The 15758-nt window shown below is 37.8% G+C and overlaps 1 protein-coding gene, 1 long non-coding RNA gene and 1 pseudogene across 18 annotated transcripts; 1 reads left to right on the top strand and 2 right to left on the bottom strand.

The window, feature by feature from the left end:
- Nucleotides 1-1884: 1884 nt before the first annotated feature.
- On the bottom strand, nucleotides 1885-6892 carry LOC136248357 (sialin-like; annotated as a pseudogene).
- A 717-nt stretch (nucleotides 6893-7609) lies between these two features.
- Nucleotides 7610-15196, top strand: LOC136249581 (uncharacterized). Of its 6 annotated transcripts, none has more exons than XR_010698273.1 (11): nucleotides 7610-7688; nucleotides 7956-8011; nucleotides 11554-11827; nucleotides 11883-11974; nucleotides 12023-12096; nucleotides 12158-14516; nucleotides 14561-14616; nucleotides 14667-14740; nucleotides 14786-14853; nucleotides 14908-14951; nucleotides 15008-15196. It is a non-coding gene; the product is annotated as an uncharacterized lncRNA (long non-coding RNA). The 6 variants fall into 6 exon arrangements; XR_010698275.1 differs by having other exon boundaries at nucleotides 11554-11974; nucleotides 12158-14322; nucleotides 14376-14516; XR_010698274.1 differs by having other exon boundaries at nucleotides 11554-11974; nucleotides 12158-14322; nucleotides 14373-14516.
- On the bottom strand, nucleotides 9148-14164 carry LOC136249579 (uncharacterized). Of its 12 annotated transcripts, none has more exons than XM_066041640.1 (8): nucleotides 14075-14164; nucleotides 13886-14014; nucleotides 12273-12389; nucleotides 12124-12206; nucleotides 11538-11803; nucleotides 10920-11110; nucleotides 10775-10862; nucleotides 9148-9565 (listed from the first exon to the last, which is right to left on the bottom strand). In XM_066041640.1, the coding sequence occupies exons 5-8, from the start codon at nucleotides 11549-11551 to the stop codon at nucleotides 9238-9240; spliced, it is 621 nt and encodes a 206-aa protein (XP_065897712.1). In that variant the 5' UTR covers nucleotides 11552-11803; nucleotides 12124-12206; nucleotides 12273-12389; nucleotides 13886-14014; nucleotides 14075-14164; the 3' UTR covers nucleotides 9148-9237. The 12 variants fall into 12 exon arrangements, with proteins under 12 accessions (XP_065897712.1, XP_065897713.1, XP_065897717.1 ...); XM_066041641.1 differs by having other exon boundaries at nucleotides 11538-11800; XM_066041645.1 differs by having other exon boundaries at nucleotides 11505-11605; nucleotides 11664-12389.
- Nucleotides 15197-15758: the final 562 nt, after the last annotated feature.

Here is a 15758-nt window from a genome sequence, read left to right as displayed (position 1 = left end):
TTCTGACTGTCAACAGTTTTGCTGCTGACCATGATAGACATAGCTTAGTACTTAAGCTGCAGTGGAGTGGGTGACCAAAAACGTGGGGTGAGTTATAAATAAGACCATGCTCAGATCATCCACACAGTTAACTGCATGTTTTCGTCGCTATGCCTCAAAAGTGTTGGCCAGGCTTTTGATGTGGAGGTCATGTAGCTAAATTAATGTAGAGCACTGCATCTAACACATTGTAGTGCACTGAAATGTTTTCGTCTGTGCTGTGCATGTGTATATAAAAAGTAGTTGACACATGAAGTCTCAAAAAAGCATTAAGATGTGTCAGACAAAGATTTCAGCTGTTCAAGTAAACATGTATACATCTAGGCAAGGGTAAATTATTTACTCTTTGATGTAGGTAATAAGTTAGCTAATGACTGTACAATTCCGTCTTCATAAGTAATTAAGGACAGCACAGACCAATGATATGATGACAACAATGGGTTTACATTATTGTGTGTGCGCATGCAGCTGTTTTTGAGCAGAGCATATATATTATATATAAAAAATAAACAAGATTGCCTCTGTGAAAATGCCTCAACTACGAACTTTTTAAGCCATTAGCCATGCTCAAATTGTCAACACAAGTCAGACATTTTTTTTTGCACAGAGTAAATTGCACATATGATTAAGTCAGCTCTACTGAGAGAAATACCAGGCTACTTGGGAGAGATATTTCTTTGCATGCTGGTGTGTGGAATTCAAATCTATTGTAAATACATTACTCAATGCACATCACTGCACAAAAAATTGTGTTTCCTGAGATTTCTTGCATAACAAATTGTGACATTTCCTTGAGACAGAAATGTGTCCAAATGTGTGAAGTATAAAGGAAATGTAAATGGAATTGTGTAAAGAATTGTCAAAATTTTACTTTTCAGTAATTTATGTAAAGGAATGTGTCAAATTCCTTTCAGGAAATGTGCATGAATTAAGACAATTTTTGTGATTGCAGACACGCCATGGAAACATATCTTTTTGTGCAGTGTGCATCCTGCTTGGCACAATTCATGACTTTGTTAAGCAGCATTTATAGTGAAACATAAAACATGCCTGAATAATTTTGATGATATGACATCTTTATATATGTCTATAATACAATTAAGGTAATGCGCATAAAGAGTCTCATACTGGGTTGTGAATCATTAATCAGTAGTTGGGATATATAAACACTATTATACACAATCATAGTAAGTATAGTAATATTATCTCTCTTTAAATCCTGTTTTGCAAGCCAGTTGACTGTTGTAATATCCTTCTGCCCATGGTTGTTTCTTGCCTGATCCTAACATGTTGTATGCAATAGCTCCGAACACATACACTTCTGCTGCAATAATAAACACGAGTCTCCATTCTTATTGGTAGACATTAACAATCAGTGTATCATTACATACACTGTCACAAGCTTCTATAGCAGGCTGTATAGAGCATTTAGATTATATATATAGCTATACTACATGCTATATAGCTACAGATATAGTGGAACCTCTCTTAGCAGCCACCTATATAGACAGACTACTTCTCCTAAAAGGCCAACCACAAATTCCCTCCAGTGCAGTAATCCACCTGTCTAATGGAGCCACCTGCTTATTAAGCCTAAGAAATTGTATCCCAAAAGGTGACCAGCACTGACAGGTTCCTGTTGATCATTGCAATTATACACACATGTATAGTACAAATTAATATGCATTGGAATTCTTAGCAAATAATCATTCAAGATATCACTTGTAATTGGCACATATAAGGCATGCAATGGTGATTGTTCAATTAGAGCATGTTTTATTAGAGTAATTATGAATTGCATCACATGCTGCTTAACTGTCTAACAAGTCTTACCTCTTTTGCTATTTACTTAGCCACTATTGGGCTGAGAACATCGGGTATTGCTCCTGCCATGTTACTAACAACCATCAAAATATCAGCATATCTGGGAGCTATGTCTAGATTATTTACTACAAACCCTGATACAGTAAACCCAATACTGCCAATAGGCAAGGACAAGAATACAATAGCCCATAATGTGGTAGTTCCATAATAACTGCACAGTAATAGAAACAGAGCTGGTAAGCATAGACCTGTATATAGCACAGTCTAACATATAGTTACAATAGCATGCATTAATGGTTTACCAACTGTGCAGTTGACTTTTCTGATTACTGTGGTAGACACCACCTTATGATGTCTCAAAATGTCTGTTACTTGTCCCCATCCTAGTACCACAATAAACTGGCAAAAGTAGGGAATAGAAGAATAGAAACCATTCTGTAAGTGCATATGTCAATATTCTACCAGCATGGAACAAGTATGACAAACTAACCTCTTTGATGTTTACACAATGTGTTTGCTTCAAGAAGGTAGGGAGACATGTCAACAAAGTGTAAAAACCCCAACTACTACAAAAATTAGCAATGGTTATTGCTAAAACAGCTGGAGAAGTGAAAATGTGCTTCCAAGGAGGAGGATTATACCTAATTATATGCATGATAAAATACTAATGTACATACACGTTATACATCATCTATAACCTTTAAAAGGAATTTTCAGATATCAACTCAGATTGAATGGATGCTTCTGTGTAATTTGGAGAAATACGTGGGTGTTCAGCAGGTGTGCTGTACACTAGAAGTAACCAAGCAATAAACCAAACAATTCCAGCAAGTCCTACAAAAGGTCACTAAAAATCAGCATATAAATACTCTTTGTATACCTACCAAAGCAATAAAACACCCATGGCCATCCCATAGTCTCACACAGTACTCCTGATAATGGAAAAGCTATCACATTGCCAATGTAAGAACCTGCATTCACTAAACAATGACCATAATACCAGAGACATCAGAACTTACCTGACAGAGCTATGGAACTTAACATGCTTCTTTCAAGTGGTGGTGACCATACTCCAAACATCGCAATCAAAGCTGGAAAAGTTACATCCTACCATCATTTGAAAATGTCTTAAACTCCCTATGTCTGGTTGCATACCTCAAAGGATCCTACCACAAATCGACAAGCAACCAGTGCCCAAAGATTGAGGTAGGCCATTTGTGGTGTGATCAGAGTGAGTAACGATGTCACCAGTACACTAACACCAAACACATATTTCCTAACAAATTTAGTAGCCAACCATCCACCAGGTAAGTGAGTGATCAGATAACCAAAAAAAAAAAGCTTGACAAGACCCATCCTATAGCAGAATTAAAGGCTGGTGTTTCGAATACATAGCCATGCAGTAATTATATAAGTGTATTACCTTGATCTGAACTTGACCAATCAAAACTCCTGTAAAATAAAAGTCAGAATAATTATATATAACGGTAGCAATGTATGCTAAACTGCACATGCTGTGCTGTCTGCATTTATGTGTCAGCCACAAACTGGCAACTGCATGATACTGATTTAATTATTGTTTTTCCAGATCAAAAACTATTATAATTATGCTGTATTAGCTACTGTAACTATATAATTCCTGACCAATAAGTATGTGAAAATTGTCTGTTTATGTATTTGGCCTGAATAATCAATAATTTCATCATGATAATTGTATTATAACTTCCATATTGTAAATATCCTGAGATTGGATTCTGTGTTGTTATAAGTATAAATTCAGTAGCTTTTACTAGAGCCGCATGTGACCTGGACCAAATGTACATAATCGATTATTGGCTCACTACAACCAATTGATTACAGTAACCAATCAACTGTTTCAGTGCAATATTTTTGTATATTAAAAGTGCTTAATTTCTTAATCAAACATGCGGCGGGGTGGGGGGCGGTGGGGGGTGGTGGGGACCGGTGGGGTGGGCAAGGGTTAGACCCCAAAATGGAGGCAGACCACGATTGGAGTCCAGAGATGAGATTACAAGGCTGTGCTGGCTCCTTAGTGGCTGATATGCAGCAAAATCCACAGAAAAACATCTGGCCAACATTACCAGGCTGTCCACCAGTAAACCACTGGCTCTTGCCAAGCCAGGTCCTTCACAAGGCCTAAAACCGCCACTCGAGCTCTACACACCACCCAGAAAAGACGTCTGTTGAAACCAGCCTTGAGTAGTTTGAGTGGTGCTGAGTGTCAAAACTACTAGTACAATAGTGTAGCTATCCATTGGAGGTGTTAGTTTGATTTTGCCTGATGTGCGATTTGGATCAGTTTTGTAAAATCTGGTCACAATAATTATTATAAACAGCCTACAAAGAACTGATTGATATTGCATAACCAATTCATAGCCCTACTACTTACAGTTTTAAGAGATATAAAATGCCTCTACTTGACTGTTCTCTATTAGAGTATATATCTAGACCTGAATGTTTGTACCTTTGCAAATCAATGCAAAATAATATATATATTAAATTGCCTGGACATACTAACCAGTCTCAGGAAACCTCAGAAAGCTCCCTGAGATTATAATAGCATATATGCATGGCTTGAAGCCACCGTGCATAGCTATGCAGGAGCAGATCCAGGAAGATTTTCTAAGGCTTCCGCAGTTCAAGTATATTAATCAAAGTACTCTAATAGAACAGTCACATTTTGTAAAAGTTATTTAGTTTACTTGTATACCTACACAGTAAAAATAGTTGTATCTCATAATTATACGGTGTTTAAAGCCTTCCCCCCAGATCCCAGGATGGGATCTATGTGTCTGTTGTATGATTCAAACTTCAGATAGCTCCACCTTGAACTCTTTAGCCTTCTCCTGATACTATGCCAGCAGAAGCAAGTATAAGCAGCCTATATCAATCAATTCCTAAAATATTATGCAGCTTTAAGCTTTTTGATGAAAATTTTTACCAGCTCACATCACATAATTTTCCTAACTAATATCCTGGAGAGTGACATGTAACAGAAATTTTGGAAACCTGTCACCAAAATTCCTGGAGCTTCTGTTGCTATGCACTCATGTATACAGTCATGTCTGATATAGCCCGTGCATTTGTGCATGCATGCATGACTGTATACGTACATTCTTCACATTGGCATGGCATAGCAAGTAGACTTAAGTATTAGAGATATAGCTATAGCTAGTTAGTATTAATTTATTTCTACAGCCAAGCTATGAAAAAAGGGTGTGGCCCCAAAAATTCCAGGGCCAAGAAATGGCTGTGATGGTAGACTAATGGCAAAATTTTTAATATAGCAACAATTCAGGTAACTTTGTTTGCTTTCTCCAAGTTTCACTAACCAAATTAACCTGAATTGTCGTTATTAAAATTTTTGCCATTAACCTACCATCACGCATTTCTTGGCTGCCGCCTTGGATTTCACATCTTTTTCACCCTGGCTTTTTTTGAGGACCACACCTTTTTGCAGCAGCTTGGCTGTTTTTGGTATAGATATCACTTCTTTTTGTATACACCAAAGCTGGCCTGTGGCTGGCTTTGGAGCTTCTTTTACTTGTGTTTTTCTTTACTGCAAAAAGGAGGAAGACATCAAGAGCAGAATTCTTTACTATATAATATTGATGCAATTTAAAAAAAAAATTAATACTGCATGTATCATTACATGAATTCTCTACTACAGGTTGGCTGACTTGTAGCAGAAATCTCTACAAGGTAACTTAGAACTCTCTTCAGTGTGCCTTTATATGGTGATTGTTGAAGCTGAATGCTCTATAAGGTGACTCGTTTACAACTGAGCTCTCTACAGCCTGTAGAAAGTTCAGCTGCAAACAAGTCACCTTATAGAGAGTTCAACTACAACAAGTCATCTTGTAGACTACAGGGTGAGTTGTTGTAGCTGAACTCTCTACAGGGAGACCTCCAGTCCAATGTATGAGCTCTCTACAGGGTGTCTTGCTATAACTGAACATTCTACAGGGTGACTTGTTTGTAGCTAAGGCCATACCTATTTGATCTTATGTTGCGCAGGCAAAATTATTTCGGTAGGTAGGTCGGTTTGAAAATGAAAATGAAAAAATTTTAAACACAAGCATACAAAATGCAAATAATGAATGTAGCTATAATAATAATACATGCACAGTTAAAAATCTAGGTTTCATACTCTTCTAGTAGCATCAGATTTAAACATAAATCTCCAAAAGAGCTTTCCCATCGTATCTGTGCAATTTTAGGGTGTTGGATGATCTTCAATGGTCCCTTTTGGACTATATCACGAGGGTGTTGATGATGTGTTGTCTTTAATTAAGAACACATGATCCGCACACGTGATTTTCAAAATTATTTCACTTCAAGAAAAATGCAGTCGGTCGGGCCCGCGCAACATAAGATCAAATAAGTATGGTCTAATCAGGGGCGGATACAGGGGGCTCTTGACTCCCCCCATCTAAAAATTTTCAGTATACCAAGATCGAGATACTCTAATAGAGCAGTCACTCTAATAAAGCAGTCACAGTATTAGAACAGAGTGTAGTGAGCTATTTAAGGATTTTTATGTACTTTATCAGCTATAAATGCGTGGTTAGTGAGGTGGGCAGCTATTTTCAGCTGGCTGTGACCTTTTTTTTTTGGTCTCACCTATCAAACCAGAGACAATGTAGTGCCTCAGTTCATTTTTGACCCCCCTTTCCATAAGTCTGGATCCGCCCCTGGGTCTAATCATGAACTCTCTACTGGGGGTCGACACCAAACAATGCATGCATCAAGATTATAACACTGAATTGTTGCATACAAGTATCTAACCTTTGGTGGTGACGTGCAGTCATCTGTACAATGGCTACACTCAGGTTAACTTGAAGTGCGTAAACGTTGCATAATCCTAAGAGGATCGATATCATGCACGAGAGCACGTATCGTACTTTAACACATGGTAGACAATCGATGTACCAGCAAACAGGCATCCAAAGCAATCTCGGCGGTCTTGCTGATTCCGAGGCTGATTCTTTGTTCTCATGCGAATCATCATTTAATAGCTTCTGCGTTTGAATTCACTCATCACTAACGTGGACGAGCGTGGAGTCTGCTTTTCACGGTGCAATATTTTATAGTACTTCGCAGGAAAGTCACGTGATTGTCAGAGATAGACTGCCCCTCCCTTTAATCGCGAATATAAAACCAATTGTAACAACTATACTGAGCTTCTCAGTTCCCGCTGATTAAACTCTTGTACGAACACGCACGTACAAAAATGAACAAAATATGTCCATGCATGGAATGCACATGCAAATATTCATCTCACTGTACACTTGGCAGTACAGCCCAGTTGATTTGTCATTTGAATTCATCTAATCAATGCATACGTGTAGTACTGACTAGCAAGACTGCTGAATTTTTGAGTGTCCACCTGCTCATGAGATTTTGAGTGTCGACAATACACAGCAGCTGTCTGGGATCCCTGGAGGCATCCGACAACTAGATTATAAAATGCAGAGCTGGTAAATGGGCACTTGATCATTATGGGAGATATTATTCTGATATACACTGTTAAAAAGCCTGTGCGCATTTCACACCCAAAACGTATGCATTTCATACGGAGTTGTTTTAGTAAAAGGTGCGAACTTAAATAGTATGCATTACACGCTAAACGAGTAAGTATATCATACGAATATGCGATACTGTCAAGGTATGAACCGCTAGAATGTTATGCATACCACTACCCATCAGTGATAAGCGCCTCTTACTAGTTATTTGGGTGCGCTTAATAAGCCATTATGTAGACGCCTCAAGCAAACTCCATGAACGGGAGGACGATCTCCAAGGTGAGTTCTAACTCCACTTCGTTTACTTTGTAGCTAACCTCGTTCGTACTGGCTCGAGTTTGTATCTAGCTACTACTGTTCATCCGCGTTCATCTGCAGACTCGAAACAAATTGTATAGGGCGCGAATCTATGCTATCTATTTAAGATCACTTGTATTTGTTTATTATGTACTGTTTTATCTTATGCTATCTATGCTTGAACAGTCAACGTTAACAGTAAAGTTTTTGAATCTTATCCAGTTTGTATTCTAATTGTTTCGTTTTCAGGTGCTTAGTGAAGGAAGAAAAGACGGATTTCTACTACAAGTACAAATATAAGACTGGTAAGCACTAATTTAATATACCTGAATCAGCTTTTATTAAATGCACCTGTGGTCCCACAGGGGCAGGATCATATTTGCTGTCTTTACAGTATAAGTTCAGATTTTATTTTGATGCGGCAAGATATTACTTTTGCTAATCACTGCCTCTGCCCAATTTGGTTAGTTGGGACATAACATTGATAGATACATAACATTTTCTACATGCTAAAAGCATTTTACAATGTCACTAAGATTTTCTTGTTCTTCCAGTAGACTTTGTGACAGATATGCTCTGGCAATGAATTTGTATTTCTGATGAAAGTAGCTAGCTTAAAAGTAATAGCCATAAGATTGTATGGGTTATTTTAGCTGATTCTAAAGGGAGGGAGGCTATACCAACTTGTTTAAAGCGTTTCGGGGCAATCTGAAAGCTTGTTTGGACTTAGTTTTACCTCACCAATACTGCCTCATTGTTGTCAGGGAAAATTAAGGCTGGTTTTTGGGTGATATTATTTTGTGGGCCACACCTACTGCTTTTGTGGTCCCTATTATACAGTTACTATCGTCAAGAGTTAATAATATAGAGAGGAGAGTGTCTAACGCCGTATAGTCCTGTAACAGATGATTGCACAGAAGTTAAACGGCTTCTTTTCCGCGTAACGACAGACTGGCTAGTATATTTTCGCATTTAACCACAAAGGCTATCCCAGACACAAGGGCGTACGTTCAACTCGATGTTCAAGTTCACCACAAAGAGCATCGCTCTGTTGCGTAAAGAAGTGTGGCTGTTAACCTCGAAGATAACTCTGGGGGAGAGCGTCTGAGAAACCAATAAACACTGAACCAAAGGCGGAGTATTGCTTCGAATTTTCACTGCGTCGCCATGTTACCCTACCTTTGAGCATTCTTCAATTGAAGGAGCACTGTTCCCTGTACATACAGCTCAGTCTTTAGTTCAGTCTTCGAATATTCTCGAGGATTCATCACGGTGCGGCAAAACTAATTGCGGTAAGGAAACGAACAAATACTAGAAGCCTGTACATTACACGGAAAGGAAGCCGTTTAACTTCTGCGCAATCATCTATTACAGGCCTATACAGCGTTAGACACTCTCCTCTCTATATTATTAACTCTTGCTATCGTATTGTATGATTAATTGGTGATACAATTATAGCATATATCAATTGTTTCAGCAAACAGTTCATATGTTGACACACATACATATTTGGATTTTACATGGACTTAATTTACTCAATAACATCATATTTAACTGTTATAAAGCTTTTGTCAACCAGATGTTGATTAAATGACTTACTCATAGTAAGTGGGTGGTAATCAGCCAAATCCTGATGCTTACAAATTATGTGTGTATGCTTCAGTGCGTTGACTTCATAGGAGTTGTAGTGCTTGTTAAAACAGTTTGTGATGAGTGGTTCAATGATGAACAAGCATGTATTTGATTCAGTTATGATGATGTCAAGTATCTTTCCAAAGATAGGCTCATCTTCACATAGAGTGCATATTACAACAGTTCCCTTAGAATAACTGGTGCCGTTGTATTCTGCATATGAAACCCTATGAATTTACATCACAAATTAACAGCTGAGCAATGTACAAATTACTTTCATAGTAGTATCAAGAGTTATCTCTTGGTATTTAAAAATGACCTGCATTTAATTACATTTTGTTTGCAGAGAAATCAATGGTTTTACTGTTTGTTTGTTTGTTTGTGTACACAGCTAGCATGAAGCATATCAACTTAGAAGTACAGGGAAAAGTAGCTTCATAAGGAATCACAAAAAGTAGTAAAATGAGGGAGGTTGCCTATACACCTCAGTGGATGTTTAATCCCTATAGCCTTGACTGATAGTATGTTCACGTTGAGTTGAATCCTCAAAAACATTTCATAACTCATGGATGTAATTACACATGATCTTGAAATTTAGCTCATTTGTAGTACTGCTTGACCCGCTAAAAATATTTCAAAATCTTTTTGTTCAAATGTTTGACATAATATTTACTGCCAATCAAAATTTTTACAATACATTTCCTATGTGGAAGCCATATAAGTACAATGTCCAATACAGCCCTTTCCTAAACTTGTAATGGAGCCAAACTGTACATGTCTGTTGTTGACACCATTGCTGTTACCAATAATCATCTGGTTGGCTGAAATGTTAACTCTGTTGAGAAAAAATCCACTTTTAATTTTTAGCTGTTTTTCAGGATTCAGCTCAATGTGAACATAAGGGATAAAAAAATCACAACAGATGAAGGGGTGGGTTGATTCTCGAAGGAGCTATGTTGCAGACGATACTTCCCTGACACTTCCGTAGCTTAAATCTCGCACTGGAGTTGCCATCATAACATCTCACATAGTGTTGCTGTTACTGCCTTGGCTACTGCTAACCACCCCAACTGCTGACTTGATTTTACGAGGCCACACAAAACGTGTGTAATGCAGTCATTAACACCATTCAAAACTACAAAGGAATATGGAAATACTCCTGGTGGTGTATGCGTTCATTTTATATAGGCCTATTGGGCATTAGATACTTTCCCTCCCTACTATTATTAACTCTTGGTATTGTTGTACTGTATTATAACTAGGAAGTAACAATTGTCATGGCATGCAATATGCTGTTACACTTTAGTGTGTTGTAACATTTGGTTCAAGGCAAACCTCCTCTGACATTGAACTTGGGTCGTGAGATAGTATTCAAAAACTAAAACTCTACGATTCCTTCAGCCCTAAAAATCTAATGAATTATGTACAAGTAGTACCTTTGCAATAAGGAAGTGAGATGCAACTCTGCTGAGTATTGTAAAAGATCAGACCGGTATTCAACATCATTCACTGTTGTGCTTGTTGCTAGAATTAATAAAGTGATATATTAAAAGTAAATTACATAATTATGTAGTTGTATACCTGTTCCGTATGCAATGTCTGCTCCTAGAAAGTTTGTGCTGCATGTCATCTTATAACACATGTAACGCTGGTGCCTAGTGGCAACAGTCTTCCCAATATTTGTAAAGTTACCAAGATTCTGGGCAGTTTTCTTGAAGTACTTGTGCTTAGCTTCGTATCTCATGCACCAGTTTCTAACAAGTGGACCGCATCTACAAAAGTCATGTGTAGCAAGTACAGCATTGTATATATGTAAAGTGCCATAATAAAGAGGATGGTTCAGATATGTGCTTACATTAGCATTGTCATAATACATCTAAATACTATTATAGCAAACAACACTGAAAGTAACCTTATGTAACCTTGTCATGTGTGTACATAAAAACGTCTGGTAACATTCATCAGTATTTTGTTGGCAAGGTGCTTAATGTTTTCCCCCAGCATATTTGTCAAACATCCTTAGCAACAGTTCCAAGTGGTATTGCCAAGTAGTATTGCATCATTTTGATTCAAATTTTGGCAGTGTCAACAGAATGTTACCAGATGTTTTTCCATGCCCACATACATATGGAAAAACTAACTGTGTGCTATACTTGGATATCACACCTACAAGGATGTCACATCAATTACTCATCTCACCTTCCCCCATGCATAGGGATTGCTACTTTGGTGCTACTACTTCTTAAATCAGGGGTATCAGTATGACACTTGAAGTAAAGCAATCCTTAGTATTGGAACTTAAGAATTTGGCGGCATCGACTCTACCTGATGGTGTTACTATTGCCAGGCGTTCAACAACGTCCTTGACAAATGACTTCGGGGACATAGGCTTCTTCTTGGCGGTCTCACCGATGATATCTGCTGACACATCCAGGAGACTGCTGTCCACGTCTTCAATAGTGCTACTTATGTGGTGGAGAGAAAAAAATGTAAATAATAAAATGTTTAATTTTAATGCTGTAGTAAGTTAAGATATGTGTTAAGAGGTGATTGGTGAGAGAGAAGATGGTAGACGGAACTCTGTGACGTTGTTCAGAATTCCAGGAGACTCTGACAATATTATTGTCAATAGTCAGGTAACTAAGAACTTAATACTAGTCACAATGCATTTCTGCTTTTGACAGCTTCCTCAGGTGACATGTTCTTAGGTCACAAGAATGAAGAATAGAATGTATGGAGCTGTATGTATAATGTTAAGGTTAGTGGAAATAAATTTATTGCTTACCTTGTCATGTTACCGAAATTTGTTTTTATTTTAGTGGGCTTGGGGAAAGTAGCTAGTCTCTACGATGACTTTAAGTTGGAGAACTGGTGATAAAAAATAAATAAAGTATGTTGAAAAGTGTTGAAATAAAAATTATGTTTGTAGAATACCTTGAATTAAGCGGCGGCATGTGTATATTTGTGGTTAGGAAGGAGTTATCCAAGGGGTTTCCAGCGGCGACACGATAAATAATTTATTTCGACAAAGCGAGTGGTCTTTGTAGAATGCTAACAGGGGAAGGAAGTTTACGATAAGATAAAACTTTTATTCACTATACCTCTTCAGGAGGATACGAAGCTTGGTAGTTTGATATAAAGGTGCTTGTCTTGTAAGAGTCTTAGTTCACAATAAAGCAGCTTAAACGGTTGTTCAAAGCGTAACTATGCAAATGTGCTAGGGTGGCCAATGAGAGTTTGTGGATTTTAAAAAATTGTAGTCAGTGGCTTGAGGGAAAGATACTGTGTATATTCACGTGACTGGTGAATCACGCGTCACGTCAAAAACAGCTTTGCAATTTTTGCTTAACCATTGGTGATGGGTGTGGTCACTCGACAACAAACTAATTAACTTGAAGGCCTTTGCGTATCTAGTGTCTCAAGTGGTATTCTCTATGGTAAAATGATCCACCTTGTGATAAGCGGCTAGTTTACTGCAGACGATGCAATTATGATGAATTCTTGTGCAAAAGTGACAAAATGTAATGTAAAAGCGATGAATTCAATCACACATATACATGCTTCACACATGAAATATCACATCAGATCAATAAAAGTGTTTATGACCCCCTGACCACTCAAAATCTCTGGGCCCTGACCCTGTACTGTCACTACAAAACGGGGGTTGGCTTGGCTTGGCTGTATATGAAACTGTTTTGTTGCTGGCTTGGTGTTGCAGAAACACACAACCTTGGACCTTACAATTAGGATAATTCACTAGTTTTTCACTTTAATCCATAAAGGTTTCAGAAGAATCCATAAACATGTATTATCACAGGACACCATTATGTCTAACCTTATGTCATATGTAATAGCCCTGACAATCTATAAGAAACATTGGAAGTCATGTGAAAATAATAGATGTGATTCAGACTTCCGGACGTATGAATTTTTGTAACTTGACTTCGGAGACTGTGTAAAGAAACAGTGAAGGATGGAAGCAAGAGTTCATAATAATATGAACTCTTGATAGATGCTTGTCAGTATTATATATAAACATATAAACAAAGATTATCCAGCACTATATTTTTAGAAAAGTCAGTGACTAAGTATGCTTTAGTCGCCAAAAAGATTTCGGTCAAATGTGAATTTCATCCCACCAGCCCGAATTAAGCTACAATACTCCTCAGACAATAATATTATGGATATGTTATAGTGTTTAAAGACATACTTGTTCAGTGGCCAATTTGCAGTGGTGGTTTTCGAGATGCTAATAGAGCACCCCATGTTTTATACATCCATAGTGACCTAAGTTCTGTAAAACATCATGGGCTATTGACGGACGTGAGTTTAAATGTAATGGTTTTCTGTAAATATGTGTTTCCAGATTCTTCTGAAACCTCTATATAAAATGGTGATCAAGAAGGAAAAATATTGATGATCACAGTTCATTACTCCAGTTGAAAGTGCATCACCCATCATCAACTGGCAGTGTGGAAGTGACTACCAATTGCATAGTGACCTCAATCTGATGATGCAAACTTTCAACATGAGTACTGTATATCTACCTGGAATAAAAGCAGCATAGTAGCGGTAGTCCGCCTCAAACTTGGCAGCGAGTGATTGCCTGGTAGCTCAGGTAGCTAGCCGACTCAGTTTATTTTTGCGTAGGCGCCTCAAGTGATGGTGAAGTGACTCTACATTGACAAGGAATCGTACAGTAGATAAGATTTCACATACTTGGAATCACAACTAACCTTCACATGATTCGATGTTCCATCCCGTGTTCCATTTTGTCACCATCCCTATAACACTCACGTGAGGATGCTATCGACAGCTGCAATTTGTTAGCAACCGTTTGGACATACGACGTTGAGTCGAATATTCACAAACGGAGGTTGTTGAGTAAGGCTGTACTTAAAAGTTGTCGGAGCTGGTGGTGCATGGTGTAGGCCGGTGTTGGACTGAGCTGCCGCAACTGGGTTGAACCATACCAGACTATTCGGTTTGTTTCATTATACTGATAATAATTTCTTGCTTGACTAAACTTTTTAGCAGGCGGCTACATACTGCAGTCGACCATGAACTGTACGAAGGCGTTCCGCAGGCTCCTGTGCCGGCGGCTCAGGGGGCCGGTTCAATTAACTGCCATTCTCTCAGTTCCGGCGGCCGGGGTTTACATACTAGCACTGATAACAGGTTGGTAACTATGTTACTTGCAGTGGCTTTTAGTTTTTATATAGGTATGCTGACAGAAAAGTGTTGACAGAAGTGACAGGTCAGGATGAAGTGACACCAGGTACGGACAATACAAAGGTGTTATCATGTCACATATCATATCCTTTCTAGCAAACAGCAATTAGTTCTAGTGACATGGATTGAAATACTGCTATATAGTCAGGATGGCCAGACCACCAAACATGGTAAGATTATGGAATGCTGATTTATCAATCATTTTTTCTTCCCAGAACACCGATTTGTAAATTTATAAGACCAGTCTTATGCTATTAAGACACAACTGATTCAATAACAACAGGTATTATACCGTACAATTCTTACATTAAAATTCATAATCTATAATAATTGACAGAATTAACTATACATTGCTTCTGAAAGAGATTTCAACCATGCATGGTAAGTACATTGTTTCTTGGCTTCATCTGTTCACAATGCATACCATAATGCCATAGAAACAACTGCAGAAATAGAAGATAGTGATAGCCGTATGCAGTTCCCATGGATGTCATTCATCTTAGATGTTCAGATATGCAGTGTCGAAACCTAGAACAATAAATATAATTAGCAATATTTTGAAATATGTATTTGTAATTGTAAATGGATGTTAATCATACCAAAAAAACAGTCTGCATTACATACAATGGCTAGAATGGTTATAATAATGCATTATGGATGTAGATCATACCGGGAATACAGTGTGCATTACGTACTATGGGTAGAATGGTCAGTAATGCACACAACAAATGGAATGCTCGGTGTGAGGAAGCATATCATCTGCAGTTTGGTGTGATATGCAACCAACTGTTTTAACAGTGTATACATGCATCATATATGTTAAAGCAATTAAGTTGGGATACTCTTCAAAGACTGAGATGCACACTGCTTATACAAATACTATTCAAAACCCAGCATCATGGCTATGCACTGGATCATCCATTATCTCCCCTCAACAAGAAATGCGATTACCAGACAGTAGCATCCTTTACATTACATTTTACCATGTTCATTAATACTTTCACAATCCACATATCAGCAGAGTTTAAACAAATGGAATCAAAATGCTATGTGAATTCTATAGGGATCTGTGAGAAGGCTTAAAGCCTGTGAATACAGGAGTCAGAAACATTCAGTGCTGGTCACTGTAAGTGTTAATAATAATAAAATAATAATGTAACTAAAATGTGAATAGTGCAGAAAAAATCC

This window comes from Dysidea avara, chromosome 3 (genome assembly GCF_963678975.1).
Source record: "Dysidea avara chromosome 3, odDysAvar1.4, whole genome shotgun sequence".
Lineage (NCBI taxonomy): Eukaryota > Metazoa > Porifera > Demospongiae > Dictyoceratida > Dysideidae > Dysidea > Dysidea avara.
This window is presented reverse-complemented; position numbering and strand designations above follow the sequence as displayed.

Coding starts and splice junctions, on each gene's coding strand:
- LOC136249579 (XM_066041634.1), bottom strand. Junction 10,863..10,919: donor AGACATTGCATACGGAACAG/GTATACAACTAC, acceptor TATTAATTCTAG/CAACAAGCACAACAGTGAAT. Junction 9,566..10,774: donor CTCACTTCCTTATTGCAAAG/GTACTACTTGTA, acceptor GTAAATTCATAG/GGTTTCATATGCAGAATACA.